At 38.9% G+C, this 18556-nt stretch overlaps 1 protein-coding gene across 2 annotated transcripts in view; it reads right to left on the bottom strand.

The window, feature by feature from the left end:
* Window positions 1–9339, bottom strand: part of AQP9 (aquaporin 9) — a 30389-nt gene extending 21050 nt beyond the window's left edge. Inside the window, exons 1-2 of one of the 2 annotated variants that reach the window (XM_082768819.1) lie at window positions 9023–9129; window positions 8882–8930 (exon numbers count right to left, since the gene is read on the bottom strand). Coding sequence is in view for 1 of the 2 variants with exons in the window: in XM_082768818.1 (XP_082624944.1) it covers window positions 9023–9124 (102 nt within the window). In the remaining variant the exon portion in view is untranslated. Of the gene's footprint in view, window positions 1–8881; window positions 8931–9022 lie in introns of both variants that reach the window. The other variant, XM_082768818.1, reaches the window with a different exon arrangement.
* Window positions 9340–18556: the final 9217 nt, after the last annotated feature.

The raw sequence follows: 18556 nt of genomic DNA, 5'->3' as shown, positions 1-18556 counted from the left end.
CAGTTGCCAAGCTCTGGTGAGTTAAACTCCTTCAGTGGGGTACCACAGATGTTCGTGAAGGCAGAGTATGGCCTCAGTGGCTCCACAACTGATGACACTCTGCTATAATACAAGAAATCAGTGTGATACAGTGAATCCAGAGTCAGCTGTTACAATAATAATAATAATAATAATAATAATAATAACAACAACAATAATAATAATTTATTTCAAAGCTGTACTCTTTCAATAGAGAAATATTAGAAAAATTTCCATTTTAGTTAGTTTCAGAATTTCCATTTTAGTTAGTTTTCATGACATAGTTAAACAGCTACAGGTAATTATGAAGAATCTCCAACGACCTCTCCACCACTTCACAATTTTCTTTGTTCAGGAGAGGCGGTAACCCTGCCCTTTCCCATGCCACACTCCCCGTGTTCCCCAGACAGGCATTTCCTGCTAGTCAGAGCCTCGGCTGCTCCCCTTTTCCAGACTGGATGGGCCTGCAGCATTGCTCTGGGTCCTGCTGCAGGTGCTGGGTTCCTGCGCCATGCTGTGAAGGGGACAGGCTCGGGTGCTGTGCAGCATGTTAGGCTAAAGCTGTGTGCTTGCTGCAGGCACTCTTCTGCTATCCCAAAGTTACCTCTCCTGAGCCTGCAGAAGCACAGCAGTACTGCCGGGACACTCGAGGACACGAGAGCAAGCCCTGGCATTTCATTTCTAAGGGAGATTGCCACAGGTTCTCCACACAGCCAGGCTCAGCACCAGGCGTCTCGGCCCTTAAAACAGGAACACAGGAGAGGGCTGGGAGAAGTGGTTGCATTTCCCCTTCACATCAGGTAGGGATCTCCCTGGCCAAAACTGCCCATGAGAACATTAGAGGGTTGATTGTGATTTTCTGTAGTTTTATGCAGGTTTTTTTCTCTGGCCCCATTAATATTTCTATGCATGATCACCCAAAAGGGTGTTGCTTATTAGAGTAGTAAATAAACTTTTCAGATGAAAGTCCAATTACTAAATTGATGGTGTCCTTCTAAAGGGTTCTAATTCAGAGTGTATTTTAGAACTCACTTTCATTTGTACTCTCTTATTTACAAACCAATTCTGATTAAGAATTTATCTGTTTGCATTTCATAACAAGGTGTTTTATCATGGATTAGAAAATCTTTACATACAGAGACATGGTTTTGCTATGTTTGTGTATTATGTATAGCCTTGATTCAGCCTGGGCTCTTAAGCATTCTTTCAACAGAGATAATAATAACAGATAACAATAGAGATAACAGATAATAGAGATAACAAAAACAGAGATGCATTAGGTCTACTGAAATTCAGGGCATGAGCTCTGCAAGAATTCAAGTCAGAGGAAATTCCCATTCGTCCAGGAAAAAGCAATCTTCATCTCATTTCTTGTCTAATATTTGCCATCTTTTGTTAAATCAGATAGTACTTAAAAAGTTTAAGGTGAGATAAAAATAGAGCTTAACAGGCAAGTAATTTTAAAATAGCTTAAAAGCACATGCCTTTTATTTTATCATTAATTACATATTTTGGTGGGGGCAGGGGGATTTTTGTACATTACAATTTAATCAAACTTGGAGTAATAAAAAAATCACTACATCCGTTCTCCTGACGATCCCCTGGGACACGACCAATATCCTCTTAGGTTCAAATGGATTTCCCTTTATTTTTTTCAGACTTACTGTTTAATAAAATAAAGGTTTGAAAAAAAAATCATTTAGTTAATTAAATATTATAGACATAAGCCTTCAAATGATTACCATTTTGAAACTTTTTTTAATGACGGAAAGCATTACTACTCGGAGACATGAATGTAAATTTAATAAGGCTTTGGATGAAATGTGTACATAAAGCTTTTAAAACAAAGATTTGACTCAAATTGCTCTGTGGGAAAAAAATAGTGAAAATATTGAGGTACAGACCATGCTCCGTTATATAAATTGATGCCTTTAAATTTTTATTACTGCTTTTGCACATGCAATAGGAGACAAATAAAAGCTTGAAATCACTTGAAATGCAAAGGTCTGCATTCTCTCATATTTTATTATGATTAATATTGTATTCTTCATCCTGAAATGCTAAAATGCTTTTCTTTCCTAAATTATACAGGGTAACTGGCTTGAGTCAATTTCTTGAGAGAAGATTGTTTTTATTTTCTTACTAAGTTTTAGAAATTTAGGAGAGAAAGGAAATGAAACATTTCATATTTAGATGCAAACTCTCAGGAGTGAAACATGGCCCCTGACGAAGGGGCTAGGAAGCAAAGATGAGGCAAGGGAAGAAAACCTTACCTAGTAGCCTCATAAGAAAAGGAGTATATTCAGGTGCTGCTGCCCTCCCAGGTTACTCTTACTCTTGAGCTGAGGTGTGCTGTTCTGCTTTGCTTCCTACACCAACTGAAAAGATTACAATCTCTCTAAACTAGTATTAAATGTGTTTAGTCTTCGTAATGGTGCTTGGAGAATGCAGGAGCATGCTTTGACATTTCTGAGAAAGGAGGTTTTCTATCATCTCTTAACAATATAAGCGTACATATCTTTGACTCTCATTTGGTGCAGAAGCAGGGCAGCTGGGGCTTTGCTGTGCCCTCATGTTCGAGGGGCATGGTTACAGGTAAAGACTCGGTGTTTTATTTCTAAGTTCTTTTCTGTTGGGGAAAAAAAATGTTTCTTTGAGCTGAATGCTTCCTCTTTTTTAGTAAAGAAGCCTTTTAGGGATGGGTTAGAAGGAACTGAATCAAATTCTCCTTTAAACCAGACCATGGACTGGAGACCTCACTAGAATGCATTTTTAGCCAGAGTGGTTCATTCATCTGACGAGTTGAGATCACAGAGACATAAACTCACTGTATGGCATGAACTGAATCTGTTATCTCTTCCAACAGTTTATGAGAGTTTTAAAAAGTGAATAGTTTTATTACTATTTTTTAATTTGGCCAAAGTTTTTTGGGGAAAAAAAAAAAAAAAGCTTGTAAGTTCCTCTGTAAAACCTAAACTGACATTTTACACTCTCATTCCTTCAAAGATTTCAACTGTGAATCTTCTGTGAGGCTAAGGGAGAGTGCCTACACTTCAGTTCTATAGATGCAGACTTTCGGGGGGAGAAAAAGAAAAAGCATCTACAGAAAAACTCACAAAATCAGGTTCAATTTACTGGAACCTCTTGGTTGAACAAAGAGAAACGTTATATGTTAGGGCTGATATTGCAAAGTTCAAGATAACTCTCTTCTAAAACTTTCATGCAATACAGAACATCTGAGTCACCTGAAAGTTTAAAATGTCATATACTGGAAAAAAACAACCACAATTTTCGCAGTTCAGTTTGTACTGAAAACAAAGGATTTCCAGTGAATTTTCAGAATTATTTGCTGTAATGAACACTTCAGGGTAAAAGAATGGTTGGGTAACCTTCCTTTCAGTTCCTTCACATTGCTAACTATTTATCTGAATTAAAGAATGACTTCAGGGAGATCTAAGTGTTTTCTAGAAAGAAAAAAAAAAGTTATTTGATAATGTAAAATCACAGAAATAATAGGACTGTACAACAAGACCTCCTTACACTGAGCCCACCTGAGGATCTTTGTCACCACTTTGACTTCTGTTTAGAATGCTAATCTCGTACAGTTGCAAGAAGGTGGAAGAGTTTGCACATCTTCAACAGAATCAGTAGCAAAATGTAAGGTCTTAGAATATATACAACCAGTAACTGAAACAGAAAGGACTCTGAGTTTGGGATGACATGGAAAGGAAGCCTCTTATTCCCATAGAATGAGCGGTTTTGGTCTGGACGTTCAGGATTAAGTTCTGTGACGTCACATTCATGAGTGACTTCAATTATTTAGTGGTTGTACTATAATATTACTGCTAGAGACCCTAATTTATGGATCTCTGTGGAATATGAACCACTTTTCAGAGTACAACCGTGGCTGAGACTCATGGTATTTGTAGCATTGTATAATATTTAAAAATCTGTTGAGCGATATATCACAATTATAAATGTTTTAATAATCTTTTTTGTCTACCTTTGACAAACTTAAGTTCATTGTCTAACAGGCAATTATATAAGGTCCTGTACTGCAGGACAGTCAGTGCTAATCTCAAACAAATTTGTTAGAGATAACTCGTACTTACTATTGCTGTAAGCCATTTCATTCTATACAAAGTGTCCATTTCACAAAAATTTAGAACAAGAATTTATTTTATTTGTGTAAAAATTCTAAGTAATTATGTATTAAACACTAAACGCTTATCTAAAGAGTAAATGATGAAAAGCTAGATTTGCTTTAATGTAATAATATGTAATAAGGATTCTAATGCATGCTTGGAATAATGGATATATATTATTGTAGTGTTGTAAGTAACATGCACTGGAATCTATGGCTACAAAAAGAAAGATGTTGAACAGTTGCTTAAACTTTAATCTTCTAGGCTGAACAAATCCATGAAATGTCACACTTAAAAGTTTTCAGGCAAGACTGAACTCCCCAAGAAAGCAGAAATGATAACTTACATGATGAGGTGGTCAGAATATGTAAACAAGACAAAAAAATTTTGATGAGCAAAAGGTAAATAGCCATTCTTCTAATTAGTTGGATTGTTTGCAGCAGGCAATGTCATGCACTCAATTCGTGCACGTGCTGCTGCACTGCAGCCTATGCACACACAAACGTTTGCTTCAGTGGGAGTTTTGCAAGAGGCTCCCTGCTTCCAGCTGGGGTCTGGGCTTCAGAATAGAAAAGGAATCCTTCTCCCTGCTAGCTGGCTTTTGTGTCCCTGTTTACTCTGGGTGAGGCCGTGCACAGTGAGAACTGTTGGAACATTCATTTAGTTTTCCACTTGGTACAACAGTAACAACTGAGGATGATTTAATTTGCTCAGTGTTGGTCATACTCACTTACTTGACTGTGTCCTTAGAGAAGCAATAGATAGGGAAAGTTTGCAAATATGCTGCCTACTGGTCTTTGTATGCTAAATGGAAGCCTGTACACTGCTCTGGACTCAGGAGATACTGGCTCTTGTGCAGCTCCTTTCCGGGAAACTGTTTAGTAAGATGCTCTTCAGAGTGAAAATGAAATACAAACTATGTTAGGTGAGCAGTAGCTGGTAAAGGAAGCCACATGGCCCATTTGGCTTCTCTTTTTGGAACTATTCCAATTCAGATATACGTAATGGCATAAGCCAGAATAAATCCCATTTTGTTTGAGAGCAATGCAGCCAAGTCCCAAAGGGGAAATATGGAGAGAAACATGATTAAAAGCAGAGAGGCACTTGGCTAGTTGAGTTCCAGGCAGACTCACTGAAAAGTCACATAAGCCATCTATCTGATTCAGCATGGCTTCTTTGTGCTGATACCCAGCTGGTCCCTCCCACAGTAACCCACAGGAGCCCTGAGAGGAAACATACTGAACCAAGAGACATGCTGGAAAACAAAAAGCTCCCCAGAGTGCTCTTTCTCAAGGGAGGCCTCGGGACAGCCCCAACTACAGAAGGCTGAGGCTGAGACTGGGAAACGTGTGTATGCACTGGCCTCTGAGCCCACCGCACTGCAAAGGGGCTGGCATTCTCCCGCCTGCAGGACCTGTTGCACAGGTGTGGGATGGAGGGACCGGTCCCAGAAGTTGGTTCTAAACACATTATGCAAAAACTACAATACTCAGTATCCACTTCATAGAAAGCGTCTTCATTTTCAAATGTTTGTTCAAAACTTTATAGGCAGATTGTATATTTGTGAGGATATTCATTTTAAATTACAAATGGCACAATGAAACTTTGCAGGGCGGGGGTTTGCCGTGGGACATACCAAGGCAAATGCAAGGCATAGACAGGAGCTCACAAATAATGTGCAAACAGAAATACCAAGCCTAATGCACATTCCTCATTGCCTATGCTCCAAGTGTAACCTAGTTATATTAAAAATGCATCGCTATGTTTGTTGTTTTGTTTTGTGTTTAATAGAAAACACGTATGTGTTTAAGCACACCATTTTCTCAGCTTGATGGCACCTCATAAAGTGAATGTGATATAGTTCAAGACAGTAACCAAAAGCTCACTATAACCAAAACCACATGCAATTTGCATTTGGTTACGGACTGAAAAATGGATGTTTTCTACTGCTCCAATTCTTGTCCCAGAATGTAACTGGAGAAGCTGTGCTGTGCCTTAGGGAATAATTCACGGCCTGATACTGAAAGAAATATTGTTCCCCTGGAAGAATAGGTCTAAGAGTAAAGTAGCCTAATCGCCAACAGGATTACCCAGCCAGGCGATAACAGCAGCTGCTCTGTATACCATTGGATCTGCCTATACAGCAGAGGACTTCCAGATTTGTACAGTTTAGTGTTGTTCACTGAACCCTCAGAAAGCCTCAAGTCAGATGCTTTGGTAAGCAGAGAGAGGGGCTGGCAGCAGCTAGCCCATAGTACCAAGGCATGCTGTGCAATATAAGCAGATCTGTGAAGCAGCCAGTTTAGAGGACCCAACTATGGACGTCTCAGGGTGGGGATTGTTTAGCCATATCTTTAGTCTGATCCAGAGGCTGAGCAGCTATTAACGGTCAGCACATTTGCTGTGCTTCTGGAGCTCTCCTTCCACTTCAGTTTCATCTGAAAAGAATTCAGTTTGCAGGCTCTGAGACCATGCTGCAGGGCAAACCACAGCATATTAAGCAGGGATGACCAGGAGATGTTATCCAAACTCTACACCCAGGGACTTTTTCAAGGCTTGTTGTCTCAACTCTGTTCAGCTCTGCAGGTGGAGCCCTTCTCACCTCCAGGGGAAGGCTTGTTATTTGCCTGATGTTTTAGGTGTCCTGAAATTAATCTTACAGATTTTACACTTTACAGTTTGGAAAATAATATTGCAAGACTTGAGAGTTACTTAGGACGATAACTTAAGCTCTTAATAGTGCATAGTCTGTGACGTTCTCCAGAAGAAATAGAAATAGGTGATTTGGGGGGTGGAGTTTCACCCAGCTGGCTTCTAGAGGTACTGGGCTGATCACAGGTTTAGGTACCATCAGTTAACACTGACTTCCAGAGAGAGCCTGTGGATAATGGAAGGGCTCATCACTGCCCCGCTCCCTGGCACAGGTCCTCCGTACAAGCTGTAAAACCCATCCCAGTGGCAAAAACATGGCTTTCAGGAAAGATTCAAATGAGCGTGAACTCACTTTCAGTTTGTAACAGGAATAAAACATATTTGTAGTATAGTGGAAAAAAGCTATCACTTCTTTTGCATATATAGTCTGTTTTTCAAGGATTTCTGCCTCCTGACTTATCAGGGTGCCCCTTTGATTAGCTCCAATTTAAGTTAATAAGTTTAATATTTGTCTGCTCTTTAAGAGAAACAACTTACTAGCTGACAGAGCCTAAAAGCAGTAGCAATAAATAACAGCAGAAAAGTCCATTTCTTCCCAATAAACTTTGTACTGCTGCTAACTTGCACAGTCTAAAAATAAATCAAGGTATCTGAGCACTTTGAAAGCTTCAGTTTAATCCATGTGAGTATCTTCTCTGCTTTAAGCCAAGGCTAAAACTAGAAAGGGTAAAATAGAATTAAGAAATTCAGTCAGATTATCAACAACAATTTTAAAGCTTCATCTTCTATATTCATATGGGGAATATAATAGAAAATGGACTCCGTGTTTCCATTTCCTTCTAGTCGTGTGCAGCAGGACATTAAATAATAGCATTTGCAATCTAATCTGCACTTTAATACGTTTTCTTCACTTGCTTAATTGTATTAATGGACAGAGGAGGATGATCTTGTGGCGAGGACAGAGGACTGGAAGTCAGGTGATCTGGGTTATATTCAGAGTTCTGCAACAGGCTTCCTGTGCAGTCTGCTCTAATCAGGTTTGCTAATATGTAAAATGAAGATAATGACATTTCCCCTCCTTACCAGGGTGTTGTGACACTTAATTCATTAATGTTTGTAAAGTGCTTTGTGGTCCTTTCTTCTAAATGTGCTCCTTACTGTAATGTCTTATGGATCGTATTAAATTTGAGAATAATGTTACTTTAGTGCCTGTGCACTTCAGTTGGCTGAAGTGTAGTAAAGACCATTATTTTCATGTATTTTATGAGCTACTGGAATTTTTTAGATGGCTTACTTGAAATTTAGCTAATATAGTTACAGTTATAAAATATACTATGTCATTCCTCTGCCCGATTTTTATTTTTTCCTGCCCTTTCACTATGATGAAATATTTAGCAATAAGCTAGACTGTCTTGTTCAGACTAAGAAGAGGAAGAAAGAGTTTGGCATAAATATTCTAGCTGCTTGACTTCCAGCTCTGCTACTGAGCCTGCTCTCTACCCTGGTAAATCACCAGACAGCTCTGTTTCCCAGTGCAAAATGCACAGAAACCTTGAGCAAGAAATGAAGTTAAAAAGCTTTGCGGATACGAAAACGTGGAGCTTTGTTATTTACCTAATATTGTAACAGCACTACAGAACCAAGCAAATGTATAATTTATGTAATACAGTTGAAAACAAAACCAAAAATAGTTAGCTTACAAAATCTCTGAAGATTCAGCAGTGTAACTGCATAAATTCACTACGAGTCACATGGCTAAATCTCCATGTAGCACAGGAAAATAACTCAGCTAAAATACTTTTAAATGTGCAATACAATAGGTTTGTTAAAGCAAATGAAAGTTGTGCATACAACTGAAAGTAGAATAAAATGCTGAGTTTTTAAAAAACAAATGCAAGAGTATTGTTAGTATTCACTGTGTATATCTGGATGTTTTAAAACATAGTTGTTCAATGAAATTCTGCTCCTATAAAAATCAAACATTTATCCTTTGTAAGATATAAAGCTATGAGTTTTTAATAGCCAGTGATAATTACATCATGTGAAGAAAGGAATTATAAACTTACCAGAAATAGAAGCAATTCATTCAAGGGTGTGCAGGCAGTAACCACGCTGCTGGTATAGTACAAGAAAAAGCATACATGTCCCCTTACAAGCACTGTCCAACATTAAATTAGTAGGAAGGAAGGAAAGCAGCTGACACTTACTATCAATATAAAAGTTCCCAGGAATTCTGAAAGGGCTTCTTTAACCAAGCTGTTCTTCAAGGCAAATTTCTCCTTTAAACTCCTTTTGCTTTTCCGGCTCATTTTGGCTTCCTCTATTGCTCTGGTGCCCTAGTTACAAATACACACAAAATTTGCTCTGTAATCGTCCCTGCTTCAGCTGAACTTTGACACTTTTACTTATACATTGAAATATGAGATTTCATCCTGTACAGCCAGTGAAATCATCTGACTGCAGGCATTGACAGAACCAACACAACATGCCCTAACAATTCATCATGAGTTTTCCATCGTGTGCCTTGTCTGAGTATGCTTCTATTTATACTGGTTAGATAATACCAGTAAGTTTACAATCAGAACTTTTCTTTTTTCTTGCAGAATGGATTAATCATTACCTTTCTGGCTACATTACTTTTTTTTTTTTTTTTTTTTTTTTTTTCCTTCCTGGTAAAAATGAATAAAATGTTCCTGTCACCCTAATTGAGATGAAAGGCAAAAAGAGAAACCACAAAGTAAGGAAACAAAATATGGTTGAAAAATTCACTCTGACCTAAATTGAGATTTAAGCCATGCTACCACTGGCTGTCTGAAACCTTTTCAAGAGAAAGTTGTAAAAGAGAGTGAATACTTGTGAGGATGCTATGCTCTACCCTGTAAATAAAAGCTCCTACCTGGTTAGTCCTGAGAGATTTTAGTGGCTAATGAGGAGTCTTACCTTGGTTGTATGTTGAATTTGTATATTCACACACGATGCTCTTTTTGGACTCAATGCCTTGCTCTCGAGTGACCTGCCCTGTTTACAAAAGAGCAACGAGGCAGAATAAATTAGGAACATTTAATGAAATCTGCTTTGGTCCAGTGGCTCTCTATAATACAGTATAGGCAAATGAAGCTCTGAGAATGACTGTATGTTCCCAATTATATTCAGCTTAAAAGCGCATAGGTGCTATAATATGAAGCATTATATTATTATTGGCCATTATCTTAAGACCTGAAATTGGTGAATATCTCAAATAATTAGATTTCCTAGAGAAAAATATTACACTTTTAATCTTTTATGCATTGTGAATGCATTTATCAGTTATGATACTAACCTCACTGACATGTCATCTGGTTGATTTACAAATATTTTCTGTCATTTGACTTAACACCAAAGGCTTAGCCCAGTTGTGATAGGTTATTTTAGCATGTGTTGTAGATGTCCGGTGCCTCAGTTTGTATCTGTCCTCTTCCTTGTTTTACCTTCCTGGCAAATGTGTTTAGGTCTGTCAGTACTGCCCTATTCAGCTGTGAATAGGACAAAGACTTAGGGAACTGGGCAAATGGGTCACTTCTACAATCCCATCAGTGTTCGTCTTTTCCTCAGTCTAGGATTTGTTGAATGTTCACTACACCTGTAGCCTCTTTACCACCACCAGTTTCATCCCTCTTACCACCCAGTTTACCCTCACTGTCCAATTTTAATCCTTAAGCCTTTTTGCATGTTCTTTTCGCTATCTCTGCCTCAGCATTCAAACACCACTTCGCCGTTAGCCGCTTCAGAAAATGCTGGCCTCTGGAGAGCCACATAGGTGATGAGCTGCAAGAAGACTGCATCTGTCCTGGTGCTGCATGAGCTGGGGGTGCACCTATGCAGCAGCAGGCACACACAGATGCAGAGGTTTATTCCGTAGTGCAGGCCTGCACTTGCACAGAGATGGCTGAAGCTGCTTCTGGGAAGCCACAGAAAACAGCTTATGTACTGCAGTTTGAAAACCTTTACCCCATACGGCCGCAAAACAAAGATATTTTTCAAGACCTTAATTATCACAGGATGTTAAAGCATATGTTTATTATGTCTGTGAGAGAATTTGTCTTGCAGAATTATGGGTAGAGTAGAGCTGAGGGAGGATCCTGAGGAGGCCATTTATTACAGGAGGAATGAGATAAACTGCTTCCTCTCTTCCAGGAAAATGAGAAATAAATAAATACATTTATGAAAGCAATTTTTAGTTGTTTGTCCATAGCAGATCTTTCTCTTGTGCAGATGCAGGTCTCCCTCACAAAGTAGTATGCAACTACCTCTTAGTTTAGTCTCATAACAGGTGTGAAAGCATTAACTATTTTTCAACTAATGACATCAAAGTAACATGTCAGTGACAGAGACAGAATCCCCTACTCATTTGTCCAGATGATGTTGCCTTTCCCATATTTTTTTTTTCTTTACAGGGTGGAGAACCAGGTTCCTGACACAAGTATGTACCGTTTACACTTGCCTTCATCAGATTTTCTTCAATAATTTGGCAAATCTTTCCAGCTTTTGGCAAAATTTAAAGTCACTACTACACTTTTAAATATTTTTTATTCAAATGCAAAAAAGGGGCAACACATAAAATTTGAATTCAGTATATCCTTTCATTATATTCAAAATGAGATTCTAAAGACATTTCCCAAATGTAATAGATATTTACATGGCAGTATGTGAAAGTTGAGTGAAACGTAAAGATGAAAGAAATGCAGGAAACCTTTGACCTTAATTACTAATCCATGTTCCCTGATACTGCCTTTTTGTCACATACAATGCTTGGACAACCTGGCTGAACAATGGAAAGAAAATAGCACAATGATTCCTGTTCTCTCTGCCAAGCCCCCTCACCTGGGCCCTGCTCCCAGTGTCACAATGGTAAGGATAAGAGCTTTGCCACCAGTAAGTAGTAACAGCTGTGTAGTCTGAGGGAAGAAGTTGCAGACAACTTTCAAAAATGGAGGTCATATGTAAACAAGGATCACAGAAAACAGTACAAACTGTCATCTTAAATGTGGAATCACAACAGGTTACCAAAAAGATTTTAAGGAGCACCTGGACTAGAACGTAGGAGTCATACCAACTTTTTCAAATTTCTTCCACAGAGGAGTCCTGGAAGAAAGTAGGTAAAGCTATAGAGGATGAAAGTGTAGAAGAAGCATTTAAGCTGGTCAACTCAGCAGAAAAGCTAAAAGATTTGGTTTTGACTTGCTAAAGAACCAAACTTCGGGTGGGCTGAGCATGAGGAACTGTCCTAAAATGAATTCTTGGTAGGACAGAATATAGGAGAAATTGATATGTTAAACAGTGCCTAATTGCTGGAGCTGTGCAGAATTCCCTCAAGGAATTCCAATGTTCTGCTATTGAAGTGCTAGTACCAGGGAGTTGGTTTTTTGCTGAATCCGATCTTAAAGCCAGCAAACTGGAACATAGGACATTTAGCACCGATCCACTGGTCTCTTAAGAGAGGGCTCCAAGGATGATCATGGGAACTACAGAACTGTCAGTCTGACTTCCATACCAGGAAAGTTAGATGAACTGTAGTAAAGAAAAAAATCAATAGACACAGATAAAGCTATCTTTAGACAATAGACACAAGATAAAGCCCGTAGAAGCATCAAATGGTTTCTGTTAAGGGAGGTTATGCCTCACAGATCTATTGGCATTCTTTAAAGATGTCAAGAAGCATGTTGATATTATTGTTCATGCTTGAGTGTGTGACCTTAGATCAGAACACTGAGACCCTTAGGATCCTTACCCCCAAGGCAGTCTGAACTGAACTATTTCTTCTCCTCACCTGGATTTAAGTGGAGTAGGAATTCAAACAGTGTATATAACCTAACAATTTTTATGAGTAATCTTCACTCCTACAGAAATAGCAAAGTAGAGAATAATACACATAGCTCCCACAGTTTGAATCCCATGAGTAACAGGATATACTGTACTAAATTTTTAAAACTACATTATTCGGAGTATCGCATAAATTGTTGTTAGTGATGTAATAAAACCTAAACCAACACAGCTGGGGACACCAAGGCTATAAATATAACGCTTTTTTTTGTACCATAATAATATGTGCCAAATTATTTTTGTCTAAATCTGCTGATTTTAGTTGAATTGGATAAAATCTGAATGAGTATGTCCACTATAATACATGTTCCTTTACAAATGCCTTTGCCTAATTTATATTTATATTTATATTTATTTTTTCTACAGAAACTGCTGTGTGGTACTTACAGGACATTTTCTGTTTTATTTATTGATCCTGCTGCTGGGGAACTCAAAAAATGTAAGTGAGCATGATCTGAACGTACTGCAATTCAGCATTCTAATGTTTTTGAGTACAGAAAAAAAAAAACAACATTTCTTTAGTTCCTATGCTTTCTGATCATCTTCTGTCTCTGGTCTAGTCCCTGGTGAGTAAGTGCTCACAGAAGCAAGCATCTGCAATGTGAAGCTCAGGTTTAGCTGGGCCCACCTTGGAGGGAGCGGTAGGGCACACAAGGTGACCCATTGAGAATTTCTTTGTATTTTCTTCTCTGTTTCTGTATTCTCAGCGTCCAGATAAAATATTTTGTCCAGATCATGAATATGAGATCAAATAGGCACCACATGTGTGTTTCAAACTTTCTGCCAGTAATGTGTGAGGCCTCCTTCAAAGCTTATTGAAGTCCACTGTAACTGATGTTGATTTCAGTGAGAATTAAACTGGTCTTTCTCTAAAGCAGGGCCTAAAACTTTTCTTTGTTCTTGATTGGCTGGGCACACTATCACACCTCAGTGCATAACTGATATGTTGCACAAGTATACGTTACATATATTTGTACATAATTGATGATAGTAAATTTCAACAGTTTTGTGAAAAAATCAAAAAAACTGTACAGACATGTCTGTGTATAACAGGCCCTGAGTTTCCTCGTTGGTTGAATCTCTGCAATAGCTGTGTGATGCACTGCTGCACTGTGGAGTCCTGCTGGCACCGTGGGAACAGATAACATGCCCCACTGAATGGCTCTGGGATAGGACTGTCAGTGCTGCCAAACGGGAAAGCGTTAGGGACATGCTGCACGGGTGGTTACATGCACTGATGTTACCTGCTGCACTAGGCTGTGCTTCCCTCTGCACGTACTGGATATGGTTCTAGCATAAGCTTCTCTGGCAGGTGACAGTATGGGCAGGTCTGACTTTCTGAATGCATCTGGGAGAAAGCTATTTCAATACAAGAAAAATACTGCCTTTGGAGAATAGACCAATTTAGGACAGGCACTTCATTATAGCCTATATAGGCACTTCGTTATAGCCCTATGTTCCCTGCTCTTTTTTCCTGCGCTTTCCCTTTTTTGGAGCAGTTAATGTACATGGAAAGTAAATGCAAGGAAAGGTGATTGACAGCATGTACTTTTTAGAATAACTTTTTCTACATCATGTTTCTTTATAAAAAGCCCTCAAAATTAATATTGAATTTTTAAATTCAGCTTTGCTTTTAAAAATAATAGATATCTTGGTAACTGTACCCATGCTGTATGAAGAAAAGCTCAATGTACATCCTATGGGCTTTCATTGATCTAAGCCCTATGTTTTCTTAACATGGGATACATTGCCAAAACCTTTGCCCTTTCTACAGGGCACACATTCCCTATAGCAGCAGACACCCTGTGACTTACCATGGCTACCAGTAGAGCTGTAGGGTTGTGAAAAGCAGATCTGAACCTACCTAAATAATAAAAAAGATATATAAAAGTCAATGGTAATTACAGATTTGACTCCATTGGCATAAAGACAAAATAATATTTGGCAAACAAAGAAATGTAGCTAAGTATGACAGCAGATTCATGGTTCTGAACAACAGGAAAATGACTGTTTCCTTCCTCTGACTTGCCCTCCCACTCCAAGTGCACCCCCCAGCTTCATTGCCATCTAGCCACATTTCCACACTCCATTACAGAAGTGTTTTCTGTAAGAGATGCTGGTCCTGGTGCTTTCTTGCCTCAGTCCCACAAGGAGAGTATTTGTCTTGCCTCCATGTTATAAACATTCATCCCTTGTCCTTTAGTAAGTGAGGTGCTGTTCTGCTTGTTTTTCATTATTTTAATTCCCTTTCAGTCAGAATGACTCACTTTTGAATGTTTAAATCCTCTTTGCAGAAATGTAAGCTTTGCTTCTGGGATTGTCTTTTCATAAGAAATGCTAACAATATAGATGATAAAACCGTCTCGGGCCCCTGTATAGGAATGTTGGATTGTCAGGCCCAATTCCTTTGGAATTCCCCAGCCAAATTTTTTTAAATAAAAATAATAATAACGTAATAATAGAAAAAATTGTTCTGAGGTTCAGAGCATGCCTGTTATAGAGTGTACTTAGAAGCACATCCTAGCAGCAATCTTTTGGTACTTCTGTGCTGTATCCATATTCATTAAGTTAATTAAGCTATTAATTGAATATGTAAGTTCAGGTAATTAAATATAAGACTTATTTCTTTAGTGTAAAGGGTAATAATAAAAAATTTAAACTTGCAAACTAGATCACACATTTAGTGATGATAAATGTGACCTGGAAAGTGCAATAGTCCAATATGAATTAGCTAATTGCATCCATTCATTAGGTAATGTACATTAGCAGAAGGTCAATCCATTTGAGGCTTGGTGTGTTTTACAAATAATAAATTCAAACAGGTAAATTGAAGAGAAATTCACAATAGGAGGGTGTGTTATGTATTTAGACTCAGGACAGCGTTCCTACAGCTCAGAAGCATGTTGCGTGTTATCTTCCCGGTTATTGGTGAGTGTTCTTTACACTGCCCTGAGGCACAGCCCCTCACCACCTGCCTGCTCTGTGGGAAAAGACGGGTGCTGCTTTGCAGAGCGGGTGGTGAGCTGCTGCATGGTGACCAGCCAAGCACTGTGGGCTGGATGGGCTCAGGAGGACTTCAGACTTGAGGAGCCGCATCTTGGGTTTACTCCATGACAGACAAAACGGGCCTGCACAACTGTCTGATGTGGGACATGCTGCATTTCAAGTGTGGACTTAAACCGTAATATTAATTTTTGAAATGGACTCATTTCTAAAAATGAGCCAAACACTGACAGTCTTTCCAAGCACATTCTGTTTCATCATCGTCGCTGTAAATGAATTATGTGTGGCTTGCTTAAATCCAAGTTTAAATTTAGGACTGAATTTACCATAGCAGCAATTTACAGTTCTACTGGTATAAAATAGCCAATATCACAGGACAGAAAACTGATCTGTTGGATTTATTTTTAGTAAAAACTACATTAAATCAAGTTTTCTTCACTGGCCATTCCTAGATTTTAAGTAATAAAAAATGGTTGTTCTTGATATCAGCTTTTACTTTTTTTTTTTTTTTTTTTTTTAATGTTAGGTGTAATGTAGAAATAAAGAAAATAAAAGTAGATTTTAGAACATAAAATATATCCAGACCCATTATTAACCAATTATTAACAAGACTTATAATATTAAGGCAATGAATTAATTGGGATATTTGCAACATTTCTGTCATAATATCTTTATAGGTTCATTCTAGCATTACGGGTGCTACTTTACAGATGATGTTGCTTATATGTATTACTTTTTACCTTCTATGTATAAAATACCTCTATCTGGAGCAAGGACTGATACCACTCTGTGCACAATTCAAGGGCCATAATTCTTAAAAGATTTCAAACAGTGAACCTCTTTCAAATGATCAGGCTTAGAGACATTTAGAGAATTGATTCAATTAACTTAGAGGAAAAAAAGTGCTATAATGTGTGATTTATATTTGCAGATAAATTAAAATACAAGTATCTCCTGAAGAGCATTTGCTGCCATCATAGTCAGTAATGAAAATAGCAGGCAATTAAAATGGGACACCTGAGGCTGAAGCTTTTACTGTATATATCAGAACAAGAAGTTCAGATTTCAAAAGTGCAAATCTGAGCTGAAAAATAAGTTAGTGGAAGTTTTTCTTTGGCCCCTATTTTTCCCCCAGAATTGATTTCTAAAGCACACAGGAAATGGGAGGGACATTTACTGATGCATACGGCAAAGGGTAAAGAGGAGTAGGCTCTCTCAATCAGTACTGAATTTGTATGAGGAGCCACAGATAATGCTGCTAAACACCAGAAAGACAGCTGAGAGAGAACTATGTATAAAATAAAACGTAGGGGTCAGATCAAAATCACTGGGGGGCAGGTTTTGAAGTTGATCTAGAAATGAGTCACTAGAAGTGTCTGACAGAAGATGTGATTCAGTTCCTTTGTGTCTGTCAGTGCTTAGAAAGAGTCTGGAGCTCACTAAGGAGCATAAGAAATATTAATGGAGCAAGGAACTGAAGTAGTGAGAGAGAATACCTCTGTAATTTTGGGGTCATTGTATCCACTGTCCATTTCAGTGGTGTTTTTTCTTCCACAAATTAGATCATTTTACCCCTGTATTCATTGTTATTACTAAGTTATTGTCCTAATGTCCAAGGCAATAGTGGTAGCAAACCCTCCTACAAAGAAATTGCATTAAATATTAATAATTAACCATTAACTTGCACGATCTGAAGCCATATCTCAATTTGCTATCATATAGAAGCCAGGGTAGTGTTGCAGGGCTGAACCAGCTCACCAGGCTGGATTCCCAGTGTGTCCCACACCGTGCCACAGACCTCGCTCCAAGTGCAGTTTGGCAAAGCTGCTGTTGCACTTGATGAGAACCCAATTGCAATCTTGGCTCTAAGGCCTACAGCGTTTGTCTTTCCAGGTGGAGGCAGAGAAACCCCAGTTGGACACCCGCTGTTGGGAAGAGTGAAGGCAGGTGTCTGCCACGTTCTGCTGGCTGTAGACCAGGAGCTGCAGCACGGTAAGTGCAGTGCCATTCGCCACTCGGGGAACGCTGGTGGGGTTTAGGTGGCAGTTAGTCTGCAGGTGAGTGAGCTGTGAGATCTTTTGCAGTCTGAATTGCTTTCAGGCGTAAGAGAAGCATGGTTTGTACAACAAAGAGTCGCTGGGGACTCAGGATATCAAGAAACAGATAGAGTCACAGGAGCTTCGTGACAATTAGGAGCTTACACTGCTAATTACGTGGGTTTGAACTGCATCTCCAGATGCACTAGAATCCAGTCTCACCAAAATCTCCTGCAAACTTCATTGTCTCAGTTTAAGAATGAAACTGTTGCACAGTTCTCTGGTTCCTCAAACCTGTTTAATGCAGTCCGTTTTTGAAGGAACACATCCCCACTCTGATTTATTTTAAAACAGCTTTTAGAATGTGTCATCCTTGTGATGAAGTGTTAGGTCTTGTTGCCAGGGTGCCATTAGAAACTGAATTTCTGACGTTTAAAAGTCTCACTTATCCCAAGTGTCACAATTTGACAGCTCTGCGTGTCACATTACAGCACAGCGTTTTGGATCCATTTCCTCTGTTGGGGGGGGGGGAAGAACTATGAAAAATGACAGAAAGCAAAATCTGCAGTTTCCTTCTTCATTATTGAGCTGGAGATTTACAGAGGTACACGTTAACGCTGAAATGCCTTAAAGGGCACTCTGGATCCTGCGCTACATGCCTGTGCAGGAGCAATCTTTGTCCCGTGCTCCTGTGCAAACACTCAGGGTGCGCTGCCTGCCTTTCTAATCCTCTGTGCGCCACTAACCAAGGAGCAATGAATATCCAGGGACTCAGCATAAAGGATATTGTAACAAAATCAAAACGTGGCCAGATCCTCTTGTTTATTCTGGACTAAGTCAGTA

This window comes from Aythya marila (genome assembly GCF_965140915.1).
Source record: "Aythya marila genome assembly, chromosome: 11".
In the NCBI taxonomy this organism is placed as follows: Eukaryota; Metazoa; Chordata; class Aves; order Anseriformes; family Anatidae; genus Aythya; species Aythya marila.
This window is presented reverse-complemented; position numbering and strand designations above follow the sequence as displayed.